Below are 25,753 nucleotides of genomic sequence, written 5' to 3'. Positions count from 1 at the left end.
CTGATGCTGCTGGTGCGGGTGCTGGTGCTGGTGCTGGTGCTGCTGCTAGTGCTGGTGGTGCTGGTGCGGGTGCTGGTGCTGCTGCTGGTGGTGCTGGTGCGGGTGCTGGTGCTGCTGGTGCTGGTGCTGATGCGGGTGCTGGTGCTGCTGGTGCTGATGTGGATGCTGATGCTGCTGGTGCTGGTGCGGGTGCTGGTGCTGGTGCTGGTGCTGCTGCTGGTGTGGGTGCTGGTGCGGGTGCTGCTGCTGGTGGTGCTGGTGCGGGTGCTGGTGCTGGTGCTGGTGGTGCTGGTGCTGCTGCTGGTGTGGGTGCTGGTGCGGGTGCTGCTGCTGGTGGTGCTGGTGGTGCTGGTGCGGGTGCTGGTGCTGGTGGTGCTGGTGCTGGTGCTGGTGCTGATGCTGATGCTGCTGGTGCTGGTGCTGGTGCTGATGCTGCTGGTGCTGGTGCGGGTGCTGCCCCTGGCTCCTCCTCTTCTTGGTCACACACTGCTGAACTCGGCCCTGTTTCGAATTACTCTGGGGTAATGAATCATGAAGTGATGTTTAGGGATCATTCTGCGATGTGGGTAAAGCTCTTTGAAAAGTTGGTGATGGTCAACAATGAGATGCTTCAGACATACTGTCATTCCATCAGTAACAACTGGAGAAAATATAATGTTCGTAATTTGCAACAGAAGCAACAAGAGTCTATAGTGGGCATTTCCTTCTCGTAAAACATCTCCAAATATCAAGGGCATATTCCGGATTAAGCAAAAAGTTTGAATGGCATTGAGACCAATTCCGTTTCCAGTCTGCTCCAAGTTTATTCTGGTTGGACGATTTTTTCATTCAACATAGCCATAATTGGATGAGTATATTCGGTTACAAACATCTGTCTTGGATATGATTTTGTTGTCTGAGAGGTAAGCAAACAGCAACTTCAACTCAAATTGCCCCACTCCTTCCAATATGTCATGCATAATGTCTACAGCATAATTTTCAGAAACATGAAAGTACTGTAGATCATTGAATAAACATTGTCGCTTAACTCCAAATGTGGATGGCAGTGTAGGATCTACCATGAGGTCATTGCAATGCTGATCATGCAGTGCTTTATTACGCAATGTTATTCTTGGATCATCATCCCTGAAAACCGTTTGTGAGGTCTGTTTGTCCACTAGACAAAAACGATAAAAATTGTTTGCACTGAATGATTCAACATACCCGAGTAATGTGTGCAATCCCAAATTGTCTCCAGTTACTTGTGCAATTGTTCCGTAAACTGGTTCATCAGAGAAAGGAACTTCAATTCCTGTACACTCAAGGAACTTTCAGATCACGTACGAGGGGCTGTAAGATTAAATCAAATCCATACTTCTTCACATCCTCAGTATGAAAAAGGGCTAAAAGATGAATATTCATAAGAGCGGAGTTTATCTTTGGAGATAGGTTTCGTAAAACAAAGTATATACTTCCAACCTTATGGATACCATGCTTGGATCCGAGTGGATTTGCCATTTCAAAATCATCGTAGAATATCTGTATTTGGAGAGAGTTTGGTTTTTCAGAGAAGAGGGGGTGATCTCTAAAATAGTTACCATCACAGAAGTCTTTGTAAAACCCAGTTTTCTCACAAGGCTGCACAAAATGATCACAGATCTCTTGGTTGGTGAATATGAACTTCAAAGTTTGCAATAGAGGAATATAAACAAATTTGTCTGTTATGGGAACTTGATCATATGTGCCAGTAGTTCGATTCCTTCTAGTGTCATACCTCACTCCTAGGGCTACCTCAACAGGTTCTACAATACCCCATTTCTCACTGAAATGTTTTCTCCTTTTTGCCTCAGTGTTCAGTTTGCTAAATGGATTTTCAAGGTTGTCAAAATAATCGTCAAACTTTGTTCTGATCTCCTCATCGTTAGAGAGTAATTTTACAACATCATCTTTAACATTTGAATGCAATTCCTCTACAAGTTCCTCCATATTTTCAACAACAGTCGTTATGACATTAGTAGCCACACCACAGCCTTGGAGATTTGCAATAAGGGATGCACACATTTCTTGGGTATGTTGCCTGGTCTCATTACATCTTTGAGAATTCTCTGGTTGCTCTGGAATTAAATTAACTACGGGTTCATCAGATATGTCAACTATGACGGGTTCGTTCTCAACTATGACGGGTTCGTTCTCAAATATGACGGGTTCGTTCTCAAATTGATCTAGACTTTTAGCGCTATGTTTGTTATGGAGATGTTTTCTAAAGCCTGAAAAAGTCCAAAATCTCTGGTGGCATCCAGTCTGGTCACACATCAACTGAAACTTCTTACCAGGATAAAAGGCATGGAAAACTTTGAGATAACGGATCAACATTTGAACGGTAACAAAACTAGACTTGCAAACAAAGCATCTGAACATCATAACTCTTTAGTTGAGGAGCTTAGCTCTTAGGTCCTTGACTCTGGGAGTTTCGTGAGAATGACCTACATCAATGTTGTAGATGGTGGTCTGCACAAATGTGTACATGCCATTTAAGGCCTGGTCATAGGAGATGCCGAAAACATAATGTGCTTTGAAAAGTTCATCAAAGGCTGACAGGGAAGACTTGCCCTTGCAGGGAAGGAGATCACCATCCAATGCAATGTAGAACTCGTGGATGTGCTTTCTTGTCGTCCCAACTGCCAGGATGTAGGGCTGCCTCCGCTGGTTTGGACCAGAGTGCTCCTGAAGGCTGCGACATGACTGTAAGATAACAATAAACTGAAATGAATCTACACTGAACATCACATTTTGATGGATAAGTCACACTCTGATAGAAACCTGTCTGTGACTTCCTAAAGTCACACTCTGATAGAACAAGCACAAGACTGCAGTCAAAAGAGGTGAACCCCACTCTCTATTCGCTATGCACTTCAAGGAGGCAAAACATAAATTATCAGACTACCAACGGTAAAATCTTCATCAAGTTAAATGGGTCTCCAGAGGAGGCCAAAATTCTCATAGTAAGAAACATGGAGGAGTTGGACAAGTATCAGTGATCATAATGCACATCAGCCATCTAATTAAGGTAACATCTGACTTACACTATCACTATGAGTACTGAGCCACACACGGGTGGTCAAAATGACAATTATATAGAGACAGACTTTTTGCAGAGAATTGAACAACTACGTCAATTGGATCTGGGTGCAACTGAATATACTGAGTACAATATGCATGATGTAGAGACTGATATTGATCCTGACAACAATTTCCTTTCTATTATTAACAACAACTGTAACTACTATACAAATGAACAATACAGCGATAATTGTATTACTGAGGATAAATTGACTATTATTAATTTTAATAGCAGAAGTTTGTATACAAATTTTAATGCAATAAGTGAATATCTACAAAATTTTGTTTATCCCTTCAGTGTGATAGCGATTTCTGAAACCTGGTTCAATCAAGAGAAAGGAATTGACTTTGAAATGGATGATTATGGTCTGCATTACGTGAATAGACAGAATAAAACTGGAGGTGGGGTCGCGCTATATGTGCACAAAACTATAAAATATTCGCTTCTAAGTAATATGTCATTTGTAGTTGATAATTTAATGGAATGTATAACAATAGAAATCAATAATGGAAAGAAAAAAATATTATTATAAGTTGTGTTTATAGATCACCTGGGTCAAGTATTGATACTTTCAATGAAGAGATGGAGAATCTGTTTTCAACAGTTAATAATAAGTCCTTATTTATTTGTGGGGACTTTAACATTGACCTCTTAAATCCAAACAAACATAAACTGACTGATGAATTCATTGAAAGAATGTACTCCATGTCCTTATTCCCAACAATAACAAAACCCAGTAGAATTACATCACACAGTGCAACCTTAATCGATAATATCTTTACAAATAACTTGACAAATAACATATCTAATGGTTTGCTTATTTGTGATATTACGGACCATTTACCTGTTTTTGTTGTATATGACTGTAATGTTTCAAAAACAAAAGAAATCTGTAATGTAAGCTGCAAAAGATTACTAACTCAAGAAGCAATTAATGCATTTAATGATGACCTGAGAGTACAAGACTGGAGTTCTGTTCATGGAGAGACCGACACAGACAGAGCCTATAATAATATTTTAGAAATATTTACATATTCATATGATAAGTATTGCCCCATTTCAGTTTACAGTAAACACAATAAATATTTAAAATGTCCATGGATGACTAAAGGTTTACAAAATGCATGCAAAAAGAAAAATAATCTCTATAAATTATTCATTAAACTGAAAACAAAAGAAGTGGAGAATAGATATAAGTTGTATAAAAATAAGTTAACTGATGTAATAAGAATAGCCAAGAAATTTTATTATAAGAAATTATTGATTGATAATAAATCTAATATAAAAGGAACTTGGGATGTATTAAATAACATTCTCAAAAAAGGCTTTAAAAAAATGACTTACCCAGAATATTTTGTTGATGCACATGGTGAATATCGTACTAAGAATAGGATAGTTAACATTTTTTTTGTAAACATCGGCCATGACTTGGCATCAAGAATACCTGATGAACAAATAGAGCACAATATTGATAAACTTGAGAATAATTCAAACACCATCTTCCTTTCAGCAGTCAGTGAGCAAGAAGTAATGGATATTGTCCAAAAGTCCAAAAATAACTACTCTATGGACTGTTATTCCATCAATATGGCAATACTAAAAAAAGTTATAAACAACATCAAATCACCTCTAACGCACATCTGTAATCAGTCACTTCTAAATGGTTGTGTTCCCAAGAAAATGAAAATTGCTAAAGTTATTCCACTATTCAAAAATGGAAATAAACATAATTTTACCAATTATAGACCAATCTCATTGCTTCCTCAGTTTTCAAAAATTGTAGAAAAAATATTCAATATTCGATTAGAAAAATTTGTTGAAAAATATAAACTGATAAATGAAAGTCAATATGGATTTAGAAGCAAAAGATCTACATCTATGGCTATAATTGATGCTACAGAAGAATTATCAAATGCATTGGACAATAAAAAATTTACCATTGGAATATTTATTGATTTGAAAAAAGCCTTTGACACTATTAATCATGTAATATTACTTAAGAAACTAGAAAGGTATGGGATACGAGGGGTGGCTGGAAACTGGGTAAAAAGCTCTTTGAGTGACAGAATGCAATATGTGCAGATGGGTGAGTTCTCATCTGATTGTCGTGTAATTTCTTGTGGTGTCCCTCAAGGGTCAGTATTGGGCCCTAAACTATTCAACTTGTACATCAATGATATATTTCATGTTTCTAAATTACTCAAGTGTGTTTTGTTTGCAGATGATACCAACATTTTCTACTGTGATGACAATTATGATAAGGTTATTAATGTTGTAAATACGGAACTAAGGATAAGGAATATAAAAAAATGGATGGATAGTAATAAATTATCTTTAAATTTAGATAAAACTAAAGCTATATTATTTGGTAATTATAAGAAAAAAATGGATAAGATGATTGAGATAGATGGGATACAAATTGAAAATGTCTCTGAAATAAAAATTTTAGGAATTACAATAGACAATAAACTAACTTGGAAAACTCACATCAGACACATAAAAACCAAAGTCTCCAAAAGCCTTGCGATAATAAATAAAGCCAAACAGGTACTTGATGAGAATTCACTCCGTACTTAACTTACTGTGTTGAAGTATGGGGAAATAATTATAATAACTTAATACAATCACTATTTATTTTACAAAAAAGGGCTATACGTACCATACACAAGGCTGAATATCTTGAACACACTAATCCACTATTTCTTAAATCGAAATTATTAAAAATACAGGACCTAGTTAAATTTAATACAGCACAATTTTTATTTAAAGCATTTCATAATCTATTACCTGCTAACATACAAAAATTATTCACACAGAGAGAGCAGTTGTACAGTTTGAGGAGTTATGGGAACTTTTTAATACCAACGATCAGAACTACTAGGAGGAGTTTCTGTGTGTCTGTATGTGGGGTTAAACTATGGAATAGTCTGGGGCTGGAACTCAAACAAAGTCAAAGCATTCATCAATTTAAAGTACTCTATAAAAAGAAGGTCTTGTCACATTACAAGGAGGGCATTGTTTAAAGTGTAAGTTGCAGGTTAACCACCACAGTCAATTAATGTGTAAATTAAAGTGCTCTATATGTATATATTTAATTATTTCTGTCTTAAAATGCGTTAAAATAACATATATTGTGGTTTCTTCAAAGGTAGCGTGTTTTTTCAGTTACTGGGTGATGACGTCATAAGAGGAACTCGCAACCCATACTCCGCTAGATTCCTACTGTATTATGGCTATCTGGAGAACGACTGAGGATGTGGGAAACCATCAAATTCTTTATGGACCACAGCCCTACAATTTTTAACTGGTCAGGCGTGAGAGAGGGGAGCCATGGCACTCAAAGAGTTATTAATGCTTGGTGTGAGGAGAATGAGTGGAGGGTTAGCCAGGTGTCCCAGTGAGTAACGTTAGCTACGTTAGAGCTAACTTAGTCTAGTCTGGTGCAAACTTAACCCGGATAATATAACGGAACAAGCGAGTCTTTTCAAAATATTGCCGTCATGTAGAATAGCAAGGAGGGACAACGACTGAAGACATTATTTACTTACAGTAAGTCAGTCCAAATCAGAGCTGCAAGCCTGCAACGTTAGAGATGCACACACTGCACAGGCATCAATCGCTAGTCTCATCGACGCCTCAAACGTCATGTAATACCCTTCCTCAGTCCACGCGTTATCAATTCCTCACGATTTAATTAGCGATGTTTATTGTCAGAAAAGAAAAAGAGAGATCGATGTCCCCATCACTGTGTTTGTGTGGGCTATCAGCAGTGGAGAGTATGTGCTGCCGTGAGGTGAACGCGTTTAGTTTAGTGGACAGCTCGACCTGCGACCGGCTGATCTGACGTGCCTGAACCCGTTTGTTTTGCGAATAGCTTATTCTCATTTCAGGCAGGATCACGGTCCCCTTGAAGTCAGCACACACGAGTATGTTTACAGTCGAGTTATTTTATCCATAATTTTTTTATCAAATAAAACATACAACCAACTTTTCTGAAGTTATGTAAGGCATCTATAGCTGCTAGCGTACGGTAACTCTACTAGTGAGTTCCTCTTATGACGTCACGCCCCATCTAGTGGAAGGGAGCGGGAGCGGTTAAAACCACTGTTAAAAGTGCCAACTTTTCATATTATATCAGCATTTTGGTATAAAAAACAATGGTGGGCGGTTCTTATCTTTATGTTTAATAAACACATTGCATTACTTCGTGAAAAATTTAACCTGCAACTTACACTTTAATTATGTGGTGTTGTATTCATGTATTCATAATCTGTCTTATTTTACCTTGTAGGTATTCTGATTACCATTGTTGGTATTACTATAGTTTTGATGTATCTATGTATTCATAGTCTGTCTTATTTTACCTTGTAGGTATTTGATTACCATTGTTGGTATTATTATAATTGTTACCTGCGGAAATATATGGTGTGATGTGTATTTAAGATATGTTTGTGTTTTTTTTTTTTTTTTTGTCATTTTCTTTTTCATGTTTTTTCTCATACATCTTTAGATATACATATAACTGAGTGTTGTGATAATGTTAATAATTAAGGAAGCAATTGCCTTGTTTTTGTTTTTCCTGTTAATTGTAACCGGGGTGGGTTTAAATAAGCTTGACTTCTACCCACTCCGTTTCGAGCAATAGATGGAATTATGTTGATAAAGTATGATGAATTTAACTTGTTGTATATATGAATCAAAATGCTTCTTTATTGCCTTTGTTAGGTGTCATCTTATATTGCTCGAAATAAATAAATAAATTCAAATTCAAATTCAGACTTAAAATTCTGTGGAGGTGGCATTGAAAAGAAACAGATTAATAATCTGGGGGGGTTACACAATTGCCTTTTGACAATGGCTATTGCCATTGGAGATTAGGACACACTGACCTTATGAAATTTGACTACATGGTCCACAGCTTCCCGGGTACTGATCTTTACAGCTCCCTTCTTTCCACTCTGAGGTGGTGGCAGCGGGTAGACCAGCAGCAGCAGTGAGGCCATGTCACTATCCCAACCTGAGAAGGCAGAAGCACCTGCTTTAAGCATGATATACACCTGATCAAAACCTTTGATACTACATCAATATTAAAACTCACAACTCTTTTCAATAACAATACTAGTTATGCAACTAACAATTTTTTTGATAATCGATTAACCTGTCAATAATTAATCAATTGGTTGGATTAAAAGGCCAATTTATCGAGGAAATTTTATTCTGCACAATGCTCTCCTTCAAACATTGTGCCAATTGAAGCCTATGAAAACGGTAGTAAATTAATCTACGTGGGCTTCAGTCAAGGGTTATTGCGCTTCCATTCCGACCGCCGTTTGATTGATGTACGGACTTGCGCTCATTCAGTGAAGTTTACGAAGACTCAATTACTGACAGGACATTGTGTAAAATGCTGAGGAAAACACATCTCGAAACACATTAAACATCACACACATTTGTCGCAGCATCTGACAAGACAGGCCACATTAATACAATTACAAGTCAGTTTGAAGAACTTAATATAAAACATTCTCATGTTTTGTATTGTGCAATTTTCTCGCAGCAGCTAACTCTGCGACCTCTGCTCTGTTTTTCAGATGCGTTTCATGCATAGAAATGCGTTTTACACCATTGTGAAGTGACATAATGAATTGATAATGAAATTCTTTCTTGATTATTTTTGATTATCGATTAGTTGTTGCAGCCCTAAAAAATATATTATTTGTCTACACAACTATTTGTCATGGTAAATAAATTAAGTCGACATTTGAAATATACACACCAGATTCATGTAAATTATTTACCTGGGACCTCGTCATCCTCATCAGTGTTCTTCTCTGCAGACTGGATGAGATGGTCAAGCAGGGGTGTCTTGCTGATGTCCTTGGCTTGCTCTATTACTTTGGCCTTCAGGAAATCCCATTTCTCTAGGAGTTTTGATGAAGTCTCAGCTCCAAACAACAGGTCAAAGTCTTGCGCCACCTAAAGGGGAGGAAGCAAGCATATGTGTATTTGATGATGGTGGTATAGTGGTAGGTGACCGTTTTCATCTTTGAACAGCTGTTCTTGACATTGCAAAAACATAATAAATGTGCTTACAAAAAAAAAAAAACTTACCAGGCCTTTTGTGTCAAGAAACCTTGGGAACACAGTAAGCACTGTGCTGCATTGCTCAGGATCATGGATCAACTTTTGCCTGTGCTGGAAGGTTTCTCTCATTTTTATGAAGATCTGTTCGTTGTCTGTGCTGTGCTTCAGTAGAGATATGGCCTCACGACACTGGTCTCCCTCCAACTGCTGCACTTTAGTCACTTCTCTCTCTAAGTTTGGTCCGCTGCTGCCTGTAGTGTGAGAGCTCCTTCTCCTACCCCCATTGGTACCGCCATTGCTGAGTTCTCGCTGTGTGTTTTTAATCTTCCAGGCAATGTAGCCCTCATTGCTGTCTATGTCAAAAAAGTGTTCCTAAAGACAGTATCAACAAAGATGGAAATGTATAAAAAAATTGTTTCAGCATGAATCAATAGAGATCTTTAGAAAAGAAGTGTTAGACTTCTAAAATGCACCAGAACATTATTCATTTGTTTATTAAGATTAACCTTACTTTTAAATATGTACTCACATAGCCTTTTTTGGAGTAGGGATCTTTTAGAGAGGGGAACAGTGTTACTATCCCCAATGCATACTGTGCTCTTTTATCCATAGGGGGAGCACGTCTGTGGAATAAATGTTGTGTATTAAAACCAACACACCGGAAAACCTATGATCTGCGCAAGGCCACAGCTCATTGGCCACGGTTGTCATTTAATGATAATCACCTATTTGATTACAACTACCAAATCTGCAATTGAATACTATGAATATACACTTTACCAAATCATACTTTTCAAACATTTCAGCAACAACAATGCTAACAAGATCACGGCGTGCTCGGTCCTTCATCTCTCCAGTCATTGCATATTTTGCAAGGATTTTCTCCCCTCCAGGCTTTTGTTCCAGAATTCTTTTGACAAGCTTGACAACAGGAAAATTTTTTATGGTAACAGTAACAGGTAAATGTAATGTTTGCAACATAAAGAGAAATGTTCTGAAAAAACATCACCTCTTTGGCTTGTGAAGAACTGTCATCAGTATGTAGACTTTTTGGGGACATCACAAAGGCGTCATCAATGCGCTGTCTTTTTGGGGACATCAGAGAAGCATCACTGTCCGATGAGGGTGATGATAGTGACAAGGTGTCTGTGCACGAGGACTGGATGGGAGAGTCTGAAAAGGGCAAAAAGATCATCATTTTAAAAAAAATATTTCAGTCAATGTTTCCACAGGTTTAAGTGAGGAGAGGTTAAAAAAAGGCATGGTGAGACTGCTTCCAGGACACTGTTTTCTTTGCCATCTATAAATTACATGAGTTTTGGTAGTTAATGTGGCCAGACTTTAAGCAGTTTAGGCCATGATACATTAACTACTAGATGGCAAGACTGACTGTTTTTTGAGAAGTACTCGGGTCAACAGTCTTACCGGCTAATCCATTTTATCTCAAATGTAGTTTTTCACATCCTTATGTGAACACTGACAGATAAGAGATAAGGTTGGAAATATGCAAAGTAGTCCTTTAACAGAGAAAGCACAAATCGGACATTGGTGAGAAGCTACTGTTTTGGTTTTGTGATAGCAAATAAATTACAATGTTAACACATTGGTATTGTTACCCTGCAATGTACATTGTAATTGTACAACCATTTACCAGAAACGTACTCGGTTACTAACGTAACCTCGGTTCTCTCTAGAAGAGTTCTCTCGTACTGCGTTTGAAAAACGCTACGGGAAAAGTCTCTTTTCACGAAACACTGAAGCAAAAATTATCCTTTAATTTTTATATATGTAAAACGCGTTACGGCAGCAGCAGACAGCTGAAGCAAGACGGCTTGTCCGCTCATTGGCTGCTCTGCGGCAACTGCATAAGCCTATCGAGCGCAGGCTGATGCAACATCAGACCAATGAGGGCGCTTCGCGCCCTCCTCGCCACTTCCCGCCGAGACGGGCGTGGCTTACCTCTATAAAAGGAGCTCGAGAAGGCTGATTCACTTGATTTTGATCGCCGAAGCGAACCAGAGTGAACCAAACGCACGGCAAGGGAACGCAGTACTCGTTCCCTCTTCTAGAGAGAACCGAGGTTACGTTAGTAACCGAGTACGTTCTCTTACGAGAGTTCTCTCGTACTGCGTTTGAAAAACGCTACGGGAACCCCTTGTAAAACGCCGTGCGTGCTGGGATAACAAACACTGATCACCGGAAGCTGTTTCAGGCATACAGTGCATAATCACCAGATAGACTCACACAGAGTCGGGGAATAAGGGGGAAGCCTTAATTCCCTATATTGTAGCGTCCGCAGGCTAACATGACCTCACAGGGAGAGTCTAAAGACAGGAGGGGTTTCCTCCGTCCTTATATAGACATGTCCACAGACGCGAATATGACATCACATAGCCAGGGCAGGGAGCCTGCACTAATGTGGGAAAACGTGGGTCTTACACAGTTCTGCCCAGTACAGTCGGTAGCGCATTGCGCCTGTAAATAGATTACACCGACAAAAGCTTAGCCTGTAAGGCGGGAACCTCTAGGTTATAAAACCTGATAAATGTAGACGGTGAGGCCCAGCCTGCCGCCGTACATATATCCTGTAAGGAAATCCCGCTGGACCAAGCCCACGAGGAGGCAACGCCTCTCGTAGAGTGCGCTCTGACTCCAAACGGGCATTGAATGCCCTTGGCAGTATAAGCCAGCGCTATGGCGTCAACTATCCATCTGGATAGACTCTGTTTCGAAACAGCCGTTCCTTTGGAACGACCGCTGAACGAGACAAAGAGCTGCTCTGTCTGTCTGAAAGCAGCAGAGCGGGACATATAAGTTCTTAAAGCCCTAACAGGGCAAAGAAAACTCGAATCCCCTTCCTCGCTCGACGCCGGCAGGGCAGCCAGGGAAATGACCTGAGCCCGAAAAGGCGTGTTAAGGGATTTCGGCACGTAGCCGTGCTTAGGTTTGAGTATGACTTTAGAGTCATTAGGACCAAACTCCAAGCACGTCGGGCTCACGGAGAGCGCGTGCAGATCGCCTATGCGCTTCACTGAAGCGAGAGCCATCAAAAACACTGTTTTGAAGGACAAATGTTTGAGGCTGACTGATTGTATAGGCTCAAAAGGGGCACCTTTCATAGCCGCCAGGACCGTAGACAGGTCCCACATAGGGACTGACGGAGGTCTGGGTGGATTCAGTCTCCTAGCTCCCCTGAGGAAGCGGATGACTAAATCATTCCTCCCCAGTGACTGACCCAGCGTTGAACCGGAGAACGCTGAAATAGCCGCCACATATACTTTGAGCGTGGAAGGGGATCTGCCCTTATCCAACAGCTCTTGTAGGAAGGAGAGAACCTCCGCTACCTCACATTCGAGGGGTGAAAGGCTCCGAGCTGTACACCAGCCGGAGAAAACCGACCACTTTGAAGCGTAGAGCCGCCTGGTCGACGGCGCTCTAGCCTCCGTGATGGTATTCATGACTCCCTCTGTGAGACTAACGGGTATCCGTTGAGCGCCCACACATGAAGGGACCATAGTTCCGGGTGTGGGTGCCAAATCGAGCCCCTGGCCTGCGAGAGGAGATCTCTCCTCAACGGCACTTGCCATGGAGCGATGTCCGCTAACTGCATCAGAACTGGGAACCATGTCTGGTTCTTCCAGAACGGTGCTACAAGCAGCACTGGGCATTTTGTCTTCCTGACCCGTTCCAACACCTGTGGCAGGAGGGAGACGGGGGGAAAAGCATATAGCGGGCGGCGCGGCCACCTTTGGGACAGCGCGCTGTCGGTCTTTGAAAAGAACGCGGGGCAGTGAGCGTTTTCGTGGGACGCGAATAGGTCCACCTCCGCTTTGCCAAATCTCTCCCACAACAGCCGGACTGTTTGTGGGTGTAGAGACCATTCGCCTGTAGGAACGTTGTTCCTGGACAGTCTGTCCGGGCCCACGTTCAGAAGCCCGGGCACATGTACTGCTCTCAGCGAGCGTAAGTTGTGCTGAGCCCATAGTAGGAGGCGATTCGCCAGCCTGTACAGGGATGTGGAATTCAGACCACCCTGGCGATTTATGTAGGACACCACTGCCATGTTGTCCGAACGGACTATGACGTGTTGGTCCTTGATATGGGGACAAAAACGCGTCAGCGCGTTGTGCACTGCCAGCATTTCTAGGCAGTTTATGTGTTGGAGCTTTTCTCGTTCCGACCATAGGCCGAAGAACGGTCTGCCCTCGAGCAGCGCTCCCCATCCCAAGGTGGATGCGTCCGTAGACACCATCCTCACCCTCGAGGAAGTCCCCAGGCTTACACCTGATTGGTACCAGTCGTTCGCCGTCCAAGGCACCAGGGCTGTGACACAGTCCTGATCGACCTTGAGGCGTAAATGACCGGACGCCCATGCTCTGCGCGGTACCCGCGCTTTCAACCAGAACTGCAGCGGGCGCATGCGGAGCAAGCCCAGCCGGAGAACTGATGATGCTGAGGCCATGAGACCCAGCATCCTTTGAAATTTCCTGAGCGGGGTGAAAGCGCCGCGGCGGAAAGACTTCGCCGCGCGCTGAATGTTCAGTACGCGCTGTGGCGACAGCCGTGCTGTCATAGACCGTGAGTCCAGAACTATACCCAGAAACGGAATCGTTTGACTGGGGTTCAGTGAACTCTTCGCCCAATTGACCGTGATACCAAGATTCTCGAGGTGATCGAGTAAAATGGCTCTGTGCTCCACGAGCTGAGATCGTGATTGAGCTAGGATCAACCAGTCGTCCAAATAGTTCAGCACTCGCATGCCTCTGAGTCTGAGAGGAGCGAGCGCTGCGTCCATGCATTTCGTAAATGTACGAGGTGCCAGGGACAAGCCGAAAGGCAGGACTGTATACTGGTATGTCTGACCCTCGAAGGCGAATCTCAAGAATCGCCTGTGATGTGACGCTATCTGTATTTGAAAATACGCGTCCTTCAGATCTATCGACATGAACCAGTCTTCCCGGCGAATATGCGCGAGAATTTTGCTGGTTGTGAGCATTTTGAAACGGCGTTTCACTAACACTCTGTTCAGTCGTCTGAGATCCAGAATGGGTCTGATACCGCCGTCCTTTTTGGGGACTAGAAAGTATCTGCTGTATATCCCCTGTTCGCTTTGCGCTCGGGGAACAAGCTCTATCGCCCCTTTGCTTATCAGTTTCAATATTTCGGCGCGAAGTAGGTGTGCTACATTCAGCGGTACCGAAGTTTCGACGCGTGCTGTGAAGCGCGGAGGGCGTCAAGTCAAGTCAAGTCATCTTCATTTATATAGCGCTTTTAACAATGTAGATTGTTTCAAAGCAGCTTTACAGAGATAAGCGTATCATTTAAGGTAATAGAGATTGTTTCGGCTTTACAGCAGAGTTAAGTTATTTCCATCTAAAGTTAGTTTTGATTGATTTGCTTCCGTCGCAATGATCATTTGTTATTAAATTAGGGGCCGCTAAGACGACACCATTCTCTCTACACAAACTTTAAACGCAGACCTGTGAGAAACGCTGATGGTGTTCACATGCGCATTTAGAATGAGTTCTATAGTTATGTGCGTTTGAATATATGCAGGTTTGGAATTCCCTACAAGCCAAGCCTAAACAAAGTACTTGTCTTTCCCTATAAATTTTGATAAAGAATTTTATTTTATTTTGTTGCTTTGGGGTAGGAACGCGAAACGGATTTTCCAGACAACGCCTTATCTGTAGAGTGGTAGTGGGATCCTCCATAGGGAGAGACTAGTTGGCACTTCAGCACTGCGTTGTCATCGGTCCAGGCGAAGGTCCTTCGTCAGATCTGGATATGGCCCGGATCCGGCAGGCTGCAGGAAAACCTCGGGATAAACACAGACACTAAAATTAGCGTAGATGCCATTCTTCTCATGATGTAACGAGTACATCAGGATTTTTGGGAAGTGTTCCCGGTTCCGGCTGACCTAATCTATGCAGCCTAACATTAAATTATAGAAGTCTATAATGTATTATGTGAAAGCTAGGTCAAAGAGATGTGTCTTTAATCTGGCTTTGAACTGACAGAGTGTGTCTGCTTCCCGGACAATGGTAGGAAGACTGTTCCAGAGTTTTGGTGCTAAATAGGAAAAGGATCTACCGCCAGCAGTCGATTTTGATATTCTAGGTATTATCAACTGGCCGGAATTTTGAGATCGCAATAGACGTGAAGAACTATAATGCGTTAAGAGCTCGCTCAAGTACTGCGGAGCTAAACCATTTAGTGCTTTGTAAGTGATCAGCAATATTTTAAAATTGATGCGATGTTTAATAGGGAGCCAATGCAGTTTTGACAGAACCGGGCTAATATGGTCATACTTCCTGGTTCTGGTAAGAACTCGAGCTGCTGCGTTTTGAACCAGCTGTAATTTGTTTATTAAGCGTGCAGGACAACCACCCAGTAGAGCATTACAATAATCTAGCCTTGAGGTCATGAACGCATGAACTAATTGTTCCGCATTTGTCAATGAGAGCATATGGCGTAATTTAGATATATTTTTAAGATGGAAAAATGCAGTTTTACAGATACTAGACACGTGACTTTCAAATGAAAGATTGGTATCAAAGAGCACACCCAGGTTCCTAACCGACGACGAAGACTTAACAGAGCAGCCATCAAGTGTTAGACAGTATTCTAGGTTATTACGTGAGGAAGTTTTTTGTCCAATAATTAGAAACTCTGTTTTTTCAGAATTTAGAAGTAGGAAATTACAAGTCATCCAATTTTTTTATATCCGCTATGCATTCCGTTAATTTTGTGAATTGATAAGTTTCGTTAGGTTTTGAAGAAATATAGAGCTGAGTATCATCGGCATAACAGTGAAAGCTAATGCCATGTTTCCTAATGATATCTCCTAAGGGTAGCATGTACAGAGTGAACAGCAGCGGTCCTAGTACTGAGCCTTGTGGTACGCCATACTGAACTTGTGATCGATGAGACATCTCATCATTTACTGCTACAAACTGATAACGGTCAGATAAGTATGATTTAAACCATGCTAGTGCAATTCCCGTAATGCCAACATAATGTTCTAATCTATTTAAAAGAACGTTGTGGTCAATGGTGTCAAACGCAGCACTAAGATCGAGTAACACTAATAGCGAGATACAACCACGATCGGATGATAAGAGCAAATCATTTGTGACTCTAACGAGAGCTGTCTCGGTACTATGGTACGGTCTAAATCCTGACTGGAAATCCTCGCAGATATCATTTCTTTCAAGAAAGGAACACAGTTGTGAGGATACTGCCTTTTCTAATATCTTTGACAGAAAAGGTAGATTCGAGATCGGCCTGTAATTGACTAATTCTGTAGGATCAAGTTGCGTTTTTTTAACAAGCGGTTTAATCATAGCCAGCTTAAAGTTTTTTGGTACGTATCCTAGAGACAAAGACGAATTAATGATATTAAGAAGAGGATCTATGACCTCTGGAAGTATTTCTTTCAGTAGCTTAGTCGGTATAGGGTCTAACATACATGTTGTAGATTTAGATGATTTAATGAGTTTAGTAAATTCTTCCTCTCCTATAGCAACGAATGAATCAAATTTTTCCTCAGGGAGACTACAATGCACTGCCTGATGCGATACTGTAGTAGACGGTTGCATAGTTATAATTTTGTCCCTGATATTATCAATCTTATAATTGAAGAAGTTCATAAAGTCATTACTGCTGTGTTGCTTGGAAACTTCTGGGCTTGAAGCTTTATTTTTCGTTAGTTTAGCCACCGTTTCAAATAAATACCTAGGATTATGTTTATTTTCTTCTAATAGGGTTGAAAAATAAGCAGATCTAGCAGCTTTTAAAGCCTCTCTGTAAGCAATAGAGCTCTCCTTCCATGAAATGCGAAATACCTCTAGTTTTGTTTTCTTCCAGTTGCGCTCCATTTTTCTAGCTGCTCTCTTAAGGGCCCGAGTGTGCTCATTGTACCACGGCGTTGGACTATTTTCTTTAATCTTCTTTAAGCGCAACGGAGCAACTGTGTCTAAAGTGCTGGAAAAGAGAGAGTTAAAAGTTTCTGTTGCAATATCGAGTTCTTCTAAGCTATCTGAGATGCTGAGATGATGAAACTGATTAGGAAGATTATTAATAAAGCAATCTTTAGTAGCAGAAGTGATAGGTCTCACATATTTGAAACACGGAGTCGGCTTTGCAGCCTTGGCTAAATGCAAATTACACGAGACTAGGTAATGATCTGAGATGTCATCGCTCTGCTGCAGAATTTCAATGGCATCAACATCTATTCCGTGTGATAATATTAGATCTAGAGTATGATTACGACGATGAGTAGGTCCTGACACGTGTTGTCTAACTCCAATTGAATTTACAATGTCTTTAAATGCCAATCCCAATGCATCTTTTTCATTATCGATGTGTATATTAAAATCACCAACAATTAGTACTTTATCTGCAGTCAATATTAATTCTGATAGAAAGTCTGCAAATTCTTTGATAAAGTCTGTATGGTGCCCTGGTGGCCTGTATACAGTAGCCAGCACAAATCTCAAACGTGATTTATCGTTTACACTATATATTTTTACATTAAGCACCAATGCTTCAAAAGAATTATATTTAAAACTTGATTTCTTAGTGGTTTTGAAACTATTACTATAAATTACAGCAACACCACCCCCTTTGCGTTTCGGACGAGGCTCATGTTTATAACAGTAATCTTGCGGGGTTGATTCATTTAAAGTAATGTAATCGTTTGGTTTTAGCCAGGTTTCTGTCAAACACAGCACATCTAGGTTATTATCTGAAATCATATCGTTAACAACGAGTGCTTTTGAAGTAAGCGATCGAATATTCAGCAACCCAAGCTTTAGCATTTGCTCATCTGTAATATAGCTGTTTTTTATTTGTTGAACATCAATTAAATTTTTAACCTTAGATGGGTTTAAACGTTTTTTGGATTTCCAAATTCGGGGAACAGACACAGTCTCTATATGATGATAGCTAGGTGAAATAGGCTCTATGTGATAGGATTTATCTGACCTTGGTGACGCGAGGCCGCTAGCAGACGGTTGGTTTAGCCAGTCTGTCTGCTTCCTGACCTGAGCCCCAGATTGTCATGTTTGAGCTCTAAGACTATGTGCCATATTACTAGAGAGAAGAGCAGCACCATCCCAGGAGGGATGAATACCATCTCTTTTCAACAGGTCAGGTTTGCCCCAAAAACTTTTCCAATTGTCTATAAATTCTATATTATGTTGCGGACACCACTTAGACAGCCAGCGATTCAGTAAACACAATCTACTGACTATCTCATCACTCCTGCGAACAGGAAGGGGGCCAGAGCAAATTACAGTCCTTGACATCGTACTTGCAAGTTCACACACCTCTTTAATATTAATTTTGGTGATCTCCGACTGGCGGAGTCGAACATCATTAGTGCCGACATGAATAATGATCTTAGAGAATTTACGATTAGCATTAGCCAGCACTTTTAAATTTGCTTTGATGTCAGGCGCTCTGGCTCCCGGCAAACATGTGACTATGGTGGTTGGTGTCTCTATTTTCACGTTCCGTGTGATAGAATCGCCAATAACTAGGGCACAATCATTCTCAGTGGGTGTTTCACTGAGCGGGGCAAATCGATTTGTTATGGTAATCGGAACGGAAGAGTGGTTTTTAGATCCGCGACTAGAGCGATCCCTCACTGTCACCCATTTGCCCGGCTGCGCAGGCTCTACTTCAGCCGGAACCACGCCATGTAAAGTGTTCACTATTCTATGCGCATCCAAAACATCTAAAGCACTAGCACTCTTACTATCCTCAATTAAAGTTTGGATGCGTGTTTCTAATTCTGAAATCTTCTCTGTCAACCTAACTGTCTCCTTACATTTATCACATATAAATCCTATATTGTCGACAGAGAAGGCTATACTAAACATGTGACATGAAGTGCAAGTGACAATAACAGGACAAGACATTACTCACCGTGTTTGTTGACTGATTCTTACTCACCTGAGCTTTTTATGAACTCAAAGGCGCGGACGCGCGAGAGAAAAATAAATAAATAAAAATAGCTGAGCGCACGGGTGGCGCGTTAACAGGCTAGCGAATTACTAGCGTTTTGTGCTAGTAGTACTAATAACAAAAGCTAGCGATGTCAGGTTAATCTGAGATGTTGGGTAAAATGTAGTAGTATAAACAACTAGAAATGGTAGTAAAATGATGGTTCAAAACAAAGAAATATAAGGCTAAGACGGAGCTTACAGCACCGAAGCACACAAACACACTCACAGCAGGCAGCGAGGCAGACAGGCAGACAGGAGCAATCGATCGGCAGACAGCAATCGGCAGACAGGAGCAATCAGTCAATGACCTATGAAACTGTAGCGAGAAGCCTCTCTTTATAATGCCTAAGACCCAGTCCGAAACCCCTGGAAGCGCTGCCCATGCGTCCGCATGGTTGGCTAAGGGCCGGATACAGAGCGCGCTCTGTTCGCCGTGCGACAGAGGTGCTGCGGGGCTCACAAACGTAGGCGTTATGCCTGCGGCATTTGAGGCGGGGGGCGCGCTTAATACAGCGGGCGGAGCGCTCGCCCTCGACCTTACAACAGTGTTTGGCTGAGTGAGGGAGGGCTGCGCGAGTCCCGTGGGACTCGTGTGTGCAAGTAGATGTGGGCTGGAAGCGGGCACATTTACTGCTTGGGGCGCGCTGCTTGTGTAAGCAGCGCGCTCGCTCACAGGTCTCGTTTTTACAGAGAGCCTGTGATCTGATAGACATAGTGTTCGTGGGCACTGAGTAGTGGGCACTTTTACTATGTGGGGAGCGCAATCGACCTGAGTCGATTTTATTTGCGCGAGCCCTGAGTGCAGGGCTGTGCTTGTGTGTAGGGATGGGCACTGAGGAGTGGGCATCGACACTACATTTATAGCACCATCGGCCGTGGCCGGGACACCAGAAATCACACTCTTTTCGGGATATATCTGGGTAGCCGTAAAAACGGCTTTTGAGTGCAGGCAAGCGGGCACTTGTACAGGCTTGCGCTTTGCAGAAAACGCTGGAACAGCCGCGAGACTTGGGGCTGAAACAGCGAGGCGCTTGGGTGGGAGGCCGGCCGCAACGGGACTCACACACCTGCGCTTTCCTAGGTGGGCTAGGACTTCTTCGGGACCTCTGGTTTCACCGCAATCCTCGGTCGCGGCGCGCGCGCGGGGCGCCGGGCGCTCGATCGAGAGCGGGGTCTCGAGCTGCGCTGTCGTGGCTGCTGCGAAGAGGAGGCCGAAGGCGGAGGCTGAGGCTGTGAGGTTCGCGGAGTCCGTTTATCACGACCCGTCGCGGAACCAGAGCGCTTCGGTAGGAAGTGCTTGAAGGCCTGGGACGCTTTCTGGGCTTCGGTAAATCTCTCTACGAACTCGGAGAGAGAAGAACCAAAGAGGCCAGCGGGATACAGCGGGGCGTCGAGAAACGCGGTGCGCTCGGAATCGGCCATCTCCGTGAGCGTCAGCCATAAGTGCCTCTCAGCGACAGTGGCGGAGGCCATACAGCGTCCCATGGCTTGTGCGGCAGCTTTGGTGGCTCGGAGCGTGAGGTCCGAAGCACTCCTCAAATCTGCAATACAGACAGCATCAGGCCCAACCTCGTCCCATTTACGGAGGAGGTCACCCTGGAAAATCTGTAATGTAGCCATGGTGTGTAGCGCTGACGCGGCTTGCCCAGCGGCGGAGAATATTCGCGCGAGCAGCGTCGACGTCATGCGACAGGCTTTTGAAGGCAGCACCGGTTTAGTCCGCCGTCCAGTAGAGGGCGGGCACAGATGGGTCGCTATAGCCTGTTCCACCGGCGGCAAAGAGAGGTAGCCTCGGTCATTCGCCTTGTCCAGAGAGGAGAATGCAGGCGACACAGATGAGCGCGTTCGCGCAGAGTAGGGCGCGTTCCAGGCCTTCGCAACTTCTTCGTGTAACTCAGGAAGAAAAGGAGCGGGCTAGATTCCGGAGAAGTGCGCTCACCAGGGAGGAAGCTACCATCCAGCCGGGTGCGAGAGGGGGGCTCCGGTGCAGACCACTCGAGGCCGAGGCTCGCTGCGGCCAAAGCGAGTACCCGCATGAGCTCCGTCTCAATGCTGGCTCTCTTTGAGGGCTTTTGGGCAGGAGGCGCGAGATCCTCAGGGCTCGGCCAATCCTCGCTGCCTGAAGCCAGGAGAGAACAGGAATCCTTTTCGTCCGACGCGGCCTCTGAGACGATTTCCTCTGATGACGCGGCGGCAGACTGCGGGCGCTGAGCATCAGGGAGTGAATCGTGCGAGGCCGGTGAAGCTGGCGGGCGAACCGGCGAGCTGGGTCGGGCTGGAGAGGGTTCCGGGATCCGCTGCGAGCGGCGCTGCGAGCGGCGCTTCTTACGGCGCGGCATCGCGGCGGTGAATGCAGGCTTCGAAAAGGATGCCAGGCGGGTCCTCAGAGCCACCATAGGCAAAAGCTCGCAGTGAGGGCAGCCGCCGTCAGCGAGCGCGAGCGCTGCATGGTCCTCACCGAGGCAGGAGACACAGATGACGTGGTCGTCTCCCTCGGCGAGTGGGGCTCTGCACGAGCCGCAGGATTTAGGCATCTTTAGAAAGACGCCGCTCTTTTAGGGGGTGAGTGTTACGAGAACACTACACACACACACACAAAACAGAGCAACAGAAAAGGATATGTGCGTCGGAAAGCGCAGCAGGTACGGCTGTAGAAGGCGGCGTTGGCCAGCGGCTTCAAGTGGCTCGTCCCGCTGAAGTGCTTGCTTCAAAACGACGCTGCTTCCGTGATCCAGCGATGCGTGCGCTTCGCTGAAGAGATTAAAATCAAGTGAATCAGCCTTCTCGAGCTCCTTTTATAGAGGTAAGCCACGCCCGTCTCGGCGGGAAGTGGCGAGGAGGGCGCGAAGCGCCCTCATTGGTCTGATGTTGCATCAGCCTGCGCTCGATAGGCTTATGCAGTTGCCGCAGAGCAGCCAATGAGCGGACAAGCCGTCTTGCTTCAGCTGTCTGCTGCTGCCGTAACGCGTTTTACATATATAAAAATTAAAGGATCATTTTTGCTTCAGTGTTTCGTGAAAAGAGACTTTTCCCGTAGCGTTTTTCAAACGCAGTACGAGAGAACTCTCGTAAGAGAACTGAAAGAACATTAACAATGGTCCACAGGATGTCTGCTTTTTCCTCCAAGATGTCGCTGAAGACCTCTTCATCAACCATGTTTGTCTCAGGGGGTATGCTGAACTTCTCTTTAGCTTTGAATACAGAAAAAACAGAAGTTGTCGTGTTAGGGTTAGAAAGTGGGAGAACAATAATGTTCTTTAGCACAATTTCTATCTTAATGGGCAAAGCTACGGTAGACTAGCATGGTGCTAAGAATAACATTTCATATAAACGTACATCTAAACCAGTGGTTGCGTAAGACTTTCACATTGTCCTTTATTTTGATGGATATGGTCGTTAAAATTGCACCATAATCTATTACTCTATTTTAATTTTCATATTTTAATTATAAGACATTTAATAGCTATTGTTTTATTTCACATTTTCATTTTTAATCATGATCTTACAGGATATAGGAGCATATAGGCTAGATTATGCATTTTTTAATATATGAAGTGTCACTTTTCATAGTCAGGGTTTTTACAGATTTTGAAGAGTTTAATTTAAGCACTTTTCAAGCATTTTTAAGGTCCCTAAATCCATTTTTCAAGCAGCAACAAAATTAAAGAATATAAATAGTATAAACCGCGCCCCTTTAGAAAACTACAAGCTAAAATATTAGAATCGTCAATATAAATACAACTTATATTATTACAATTGCAAATGTGAAGTGATGGTCAACACAAAATAGGCAAACGCTACTGTAAATGTAGACTATTGTGTTGATGTTGTTGATGTGGTTAGAGATAACTTAACGTTACTGATAAATACAATTAGCTTTAACGCTAATTCCAAACATAGGTTTATGTAGGCTAGGGTGTTATTATCATGACTACATTGAAGATTCATGGTAATAAGTTAAGTCCAACCAAACATGTAGCCTACAAGTAACGTTAACGTTAGCAAGATTGGCATTGATATTTAGAAGCTAACGTTAATGTTTATGTTAGTTGAATTAAACATTGTGTTCTGGAGTTTCAAAGTAAGTTAGTCTAGCAACTTAAGTCATAATTTGTTGAATATGTTTATGCTTTGGCTTGCTAGTATGAGGTAACGTTAGTGGTCCAATTTATTGTACAGTGAAAAAACTGTTGAAACTGTTAACCTGATTTCAGATCATGGCTCATCAAAACGAGTGTTGCTTGCCTTTCGCCTGGTGTCCTCTAATGTTAAATGTCAACGAGGGAAATTTTCACAGATGCATTATGGAACTTGCCATATTCCCATAAAGTGTTCAGACCAGAATTATAATCAAAGGTGAGATAATGTTACTTCTGTTTTAGGGTGGTGTTATGGTTTAGTTATAACGTTAATGTCATTAGTTATGGTGTTAGTTCCACCTCCGTCATTGTCAACCGGGCATAGCGTTTTAGTTTAAGAAAGTTGTTTAAAGTTTTATGTCAAGTTTGATAAATGTGCAATCATGTATACTGATGCCAATGAAAGTTTTTTTTTATCTATTGTTTGTATTGTTTCATTGTATATTCTGTACTTGTTTTGTCATGGCAAATTACATAATTTATTTTAATTAGCAATGATGTATTGTCTTGTGATTTTGAATTGTAGATTCACTGTGATATTGTTCTATTTGTACTGTTTTGTTTCAGTGTTACATAATAAAGCTATTATATATTTGTGTTGGAGTATCATATTCTATTGTAAGGTTATTATATTATCTTAAGTTTTCAGAAGTTTTTAGGGGCAATACTACACACAACTGTCATATTCATAATAAGTAAATGCCATGGTATTTGTATGATGTGAATGATCATGTGAAAAGTGCTTCATGTAAGTTGTATAACCAAGAAGAGTGAATGTTTAAATTTCAAGTAATCATCATTCTCATCATATCATAGCATGGCACTGTGTTGGCGTTATGGATGTAACAGTTTTGTGTGAAATTGCCTTTAGTGTTAATAAAGGCCACTTACCTTTTGCACAATTATAGATATATTATAGATAAGTATTAGTGCTTTCAAAATAACATGTTAATTTTGACTAATTAGTTACAGAAAAATTAACACGTCAAAAAATGTAACGCTGATTAATTGCATTTCATAGTGACATTCAGTGGCGGCTGGTGCTAAAAAAATTTGGGGGGGCGCAACAAACTGAATTATTAATATAGGACTGAATGTAGGCTTATTGCTAAATAACAATTTAACAGTGATAATAATGTAGCTATCATTAGCCTAAAGTTTAGCTAAAACTTCAGCCGGTAGGGTTGGGAAATAGCCATTTGCCAAATAAATCTGATTTTTTGGGCTAAATGGCGATGTATGGTATAATCTAAGTATTTAATTATTATTTTTCTATTTGAATAAAAAAAAACTGTATTTATTTTATTTTTTTAAATATTTAATATCCTGATCAATATTGTCCTACAAACAATGTTCATATTGAAGGTTATAAAAACAAACATAACCTTGCTGTCTATCATAATATTGTTGACAGGAGCATCAATCTACTATTTCTGCAGTAAGGAATTTCCGTTGCCTACCATAGGAGTTCGTCAAGTCTTAAGTCCATAGGAGTTGGGCCTACGAGTTCGCACAGCTCTTGATGATAATGCCAGCCTTGTCACAGTTAAATTTGCTAACGTTTTGCTGAGCCTACCCTATGACAAACTAACTTACCGACAAACTCCCTTAATAAATTGACTACATTTGTTGCACACTTGAAAGAAAATGTCTTTAAAAGTATGTAGAAGGTGGTTACATTTATTTCTATTGCAATAATTTCACACATTATATATCATTTTGCACTTGTAGGCTATGCTGCTGTAATTTCTTTGTTTCTACTATTTCATTTATTTTCTTGAACTGTTATTTCTTATCCTGGACTGCCACCTACTGGATAGAAAAGGCAACAATCTAGTAATTATGTGAATAAAAATCTACATGTCTGAATGGGGAAAAAAGGGATAAATCACACAATCACATATTCGACACATTACTGTTGTGTTAGGGTAGCCTACTGTGCACATGTCATTGACAGTGAGTGGTAACTTTAGTCATTTGCTTTTATCATGCTAAAAATCTGACACCAGGCACTATGCCTGACCCGAAAGGAAAATTATAATGAAAGAGACACGTTGAACTTTAAAGTCTATAATGATGGTTTAACTGTTCATTGATTCACTTATCTGCCAAACTTGTTTTTAAGATTTGTTCATAGCAAAAATGGATGTATGCGATTAATTTAGATTAATTAATCACAGAGTATGTAATTAGTTAGATTGAATTTAATCGATTGACAGCCATAATAATTATACATCATCAATGTTTTTCTGTAAGATAAAACTATTGTTTTGCATCATTATTATTTTTGTTTTGCTATATGTGTAATGAACTTATGGGTATGTTCATGACTTCTCAGAGTATAGTGTTGTGAGTACTAGGCTGCTTTAGCTGTGGGCTGAAGCAAATTGAGCTTTGAAGTTGAGATCTATGTGAAA

At 41.8% G+C, this 25,753-nt stretch overlaps 1 protein-coding gene across 2 annotated transcripts; it reads right to left on the bottom strand.

The window, feature by feature from the left end:
* Nucleotides 1-510: 510 nt before the first annotated feature.
* On the bottom strand, nt 511-10,357 carry LOC307171547 (uncharacterized protein). 2 transcript variants are annotated; one of them, XM_079893242.1, is made up of 6 exons: nt 10,194-10,357; nt 9,965-10,105; nt 9,212-9,533; nt 8,899-9,076; nt 7,990-8,117; nt 511-2,721 (listed from the first exon to the last, which is right to left on the bottom strand). In XM_079893242.1, the coding sequence occupies exons 2-6, from the start codon at nt 9,970-9,972 to the stop codon at nt 2,407-2,409; spliced, it is 951 nt and encodes a 316-aa protein (XP_079749368.1). In that variant the 5' UTR covers nt 9,973-10,105; nt 10,194-10,357; the 3' UTR covers nt 511-2,406. The 2 variants fall into 2 exon arrangements, with proteins under 2 accessions (XP_079749368.1, XP_079749367.1); XM_079893241.1 differs by lacking the exons at nt 9,965-10,105; nt 10,194-10,357 and adding an exon at nt 9,714-9,802 and having other exon boundaries at nt 9,212-9,556.
* Nucleotides 10,358-25,753: the final 15,396 nt, after the last annotated feature.

Source organism: Squalius cephalus (genome assembly GCF_949319135.1).
Source record: "Squalius cephalus genome assembly, chromosome: 14".
In the NCBI taxonomy this organism is placed as follows: domain Eukaryota; kingdom Metazoa; phylum Chordata; class Actinopteri; order Cypriniformes; family Leuciscidae; genus Squalius; species Squalius cephalus.
The sequence above is the reverse complement of the archived record's forward strand: the minus strand, read 5'-3'. Positions and strand labels throughout refer to the sequence as shown.

What these genes read in the sequence shown, in the direction of transcription:
- LOC307171547 (XM_079893241.1), bottom strand. Translation starts at nt 9,794, where the DNA reads ATGGATAAAAGAGCACAGTATGCATTGGGGATAGTAACACTGTTCCCC. An exon ending in TTCTTGACACAAAAGGCCTG is followed by an intron (nt 9,077 to 9,211) that starts GTAAGTTTTTTT and finishes CCTCCCCTTTAG; the next exon opens with GTGGCGCAAGACTTTGACCT. An exon ending in ATGTAGTCAAATTTCATAAG is followed by an intron (nt 2,722 to 7,989) that starts GTCAGTGTGTCC and finishes GTTATCTTACAG; the next exon opens with TCATGTCGCAGCCTTCAGGA.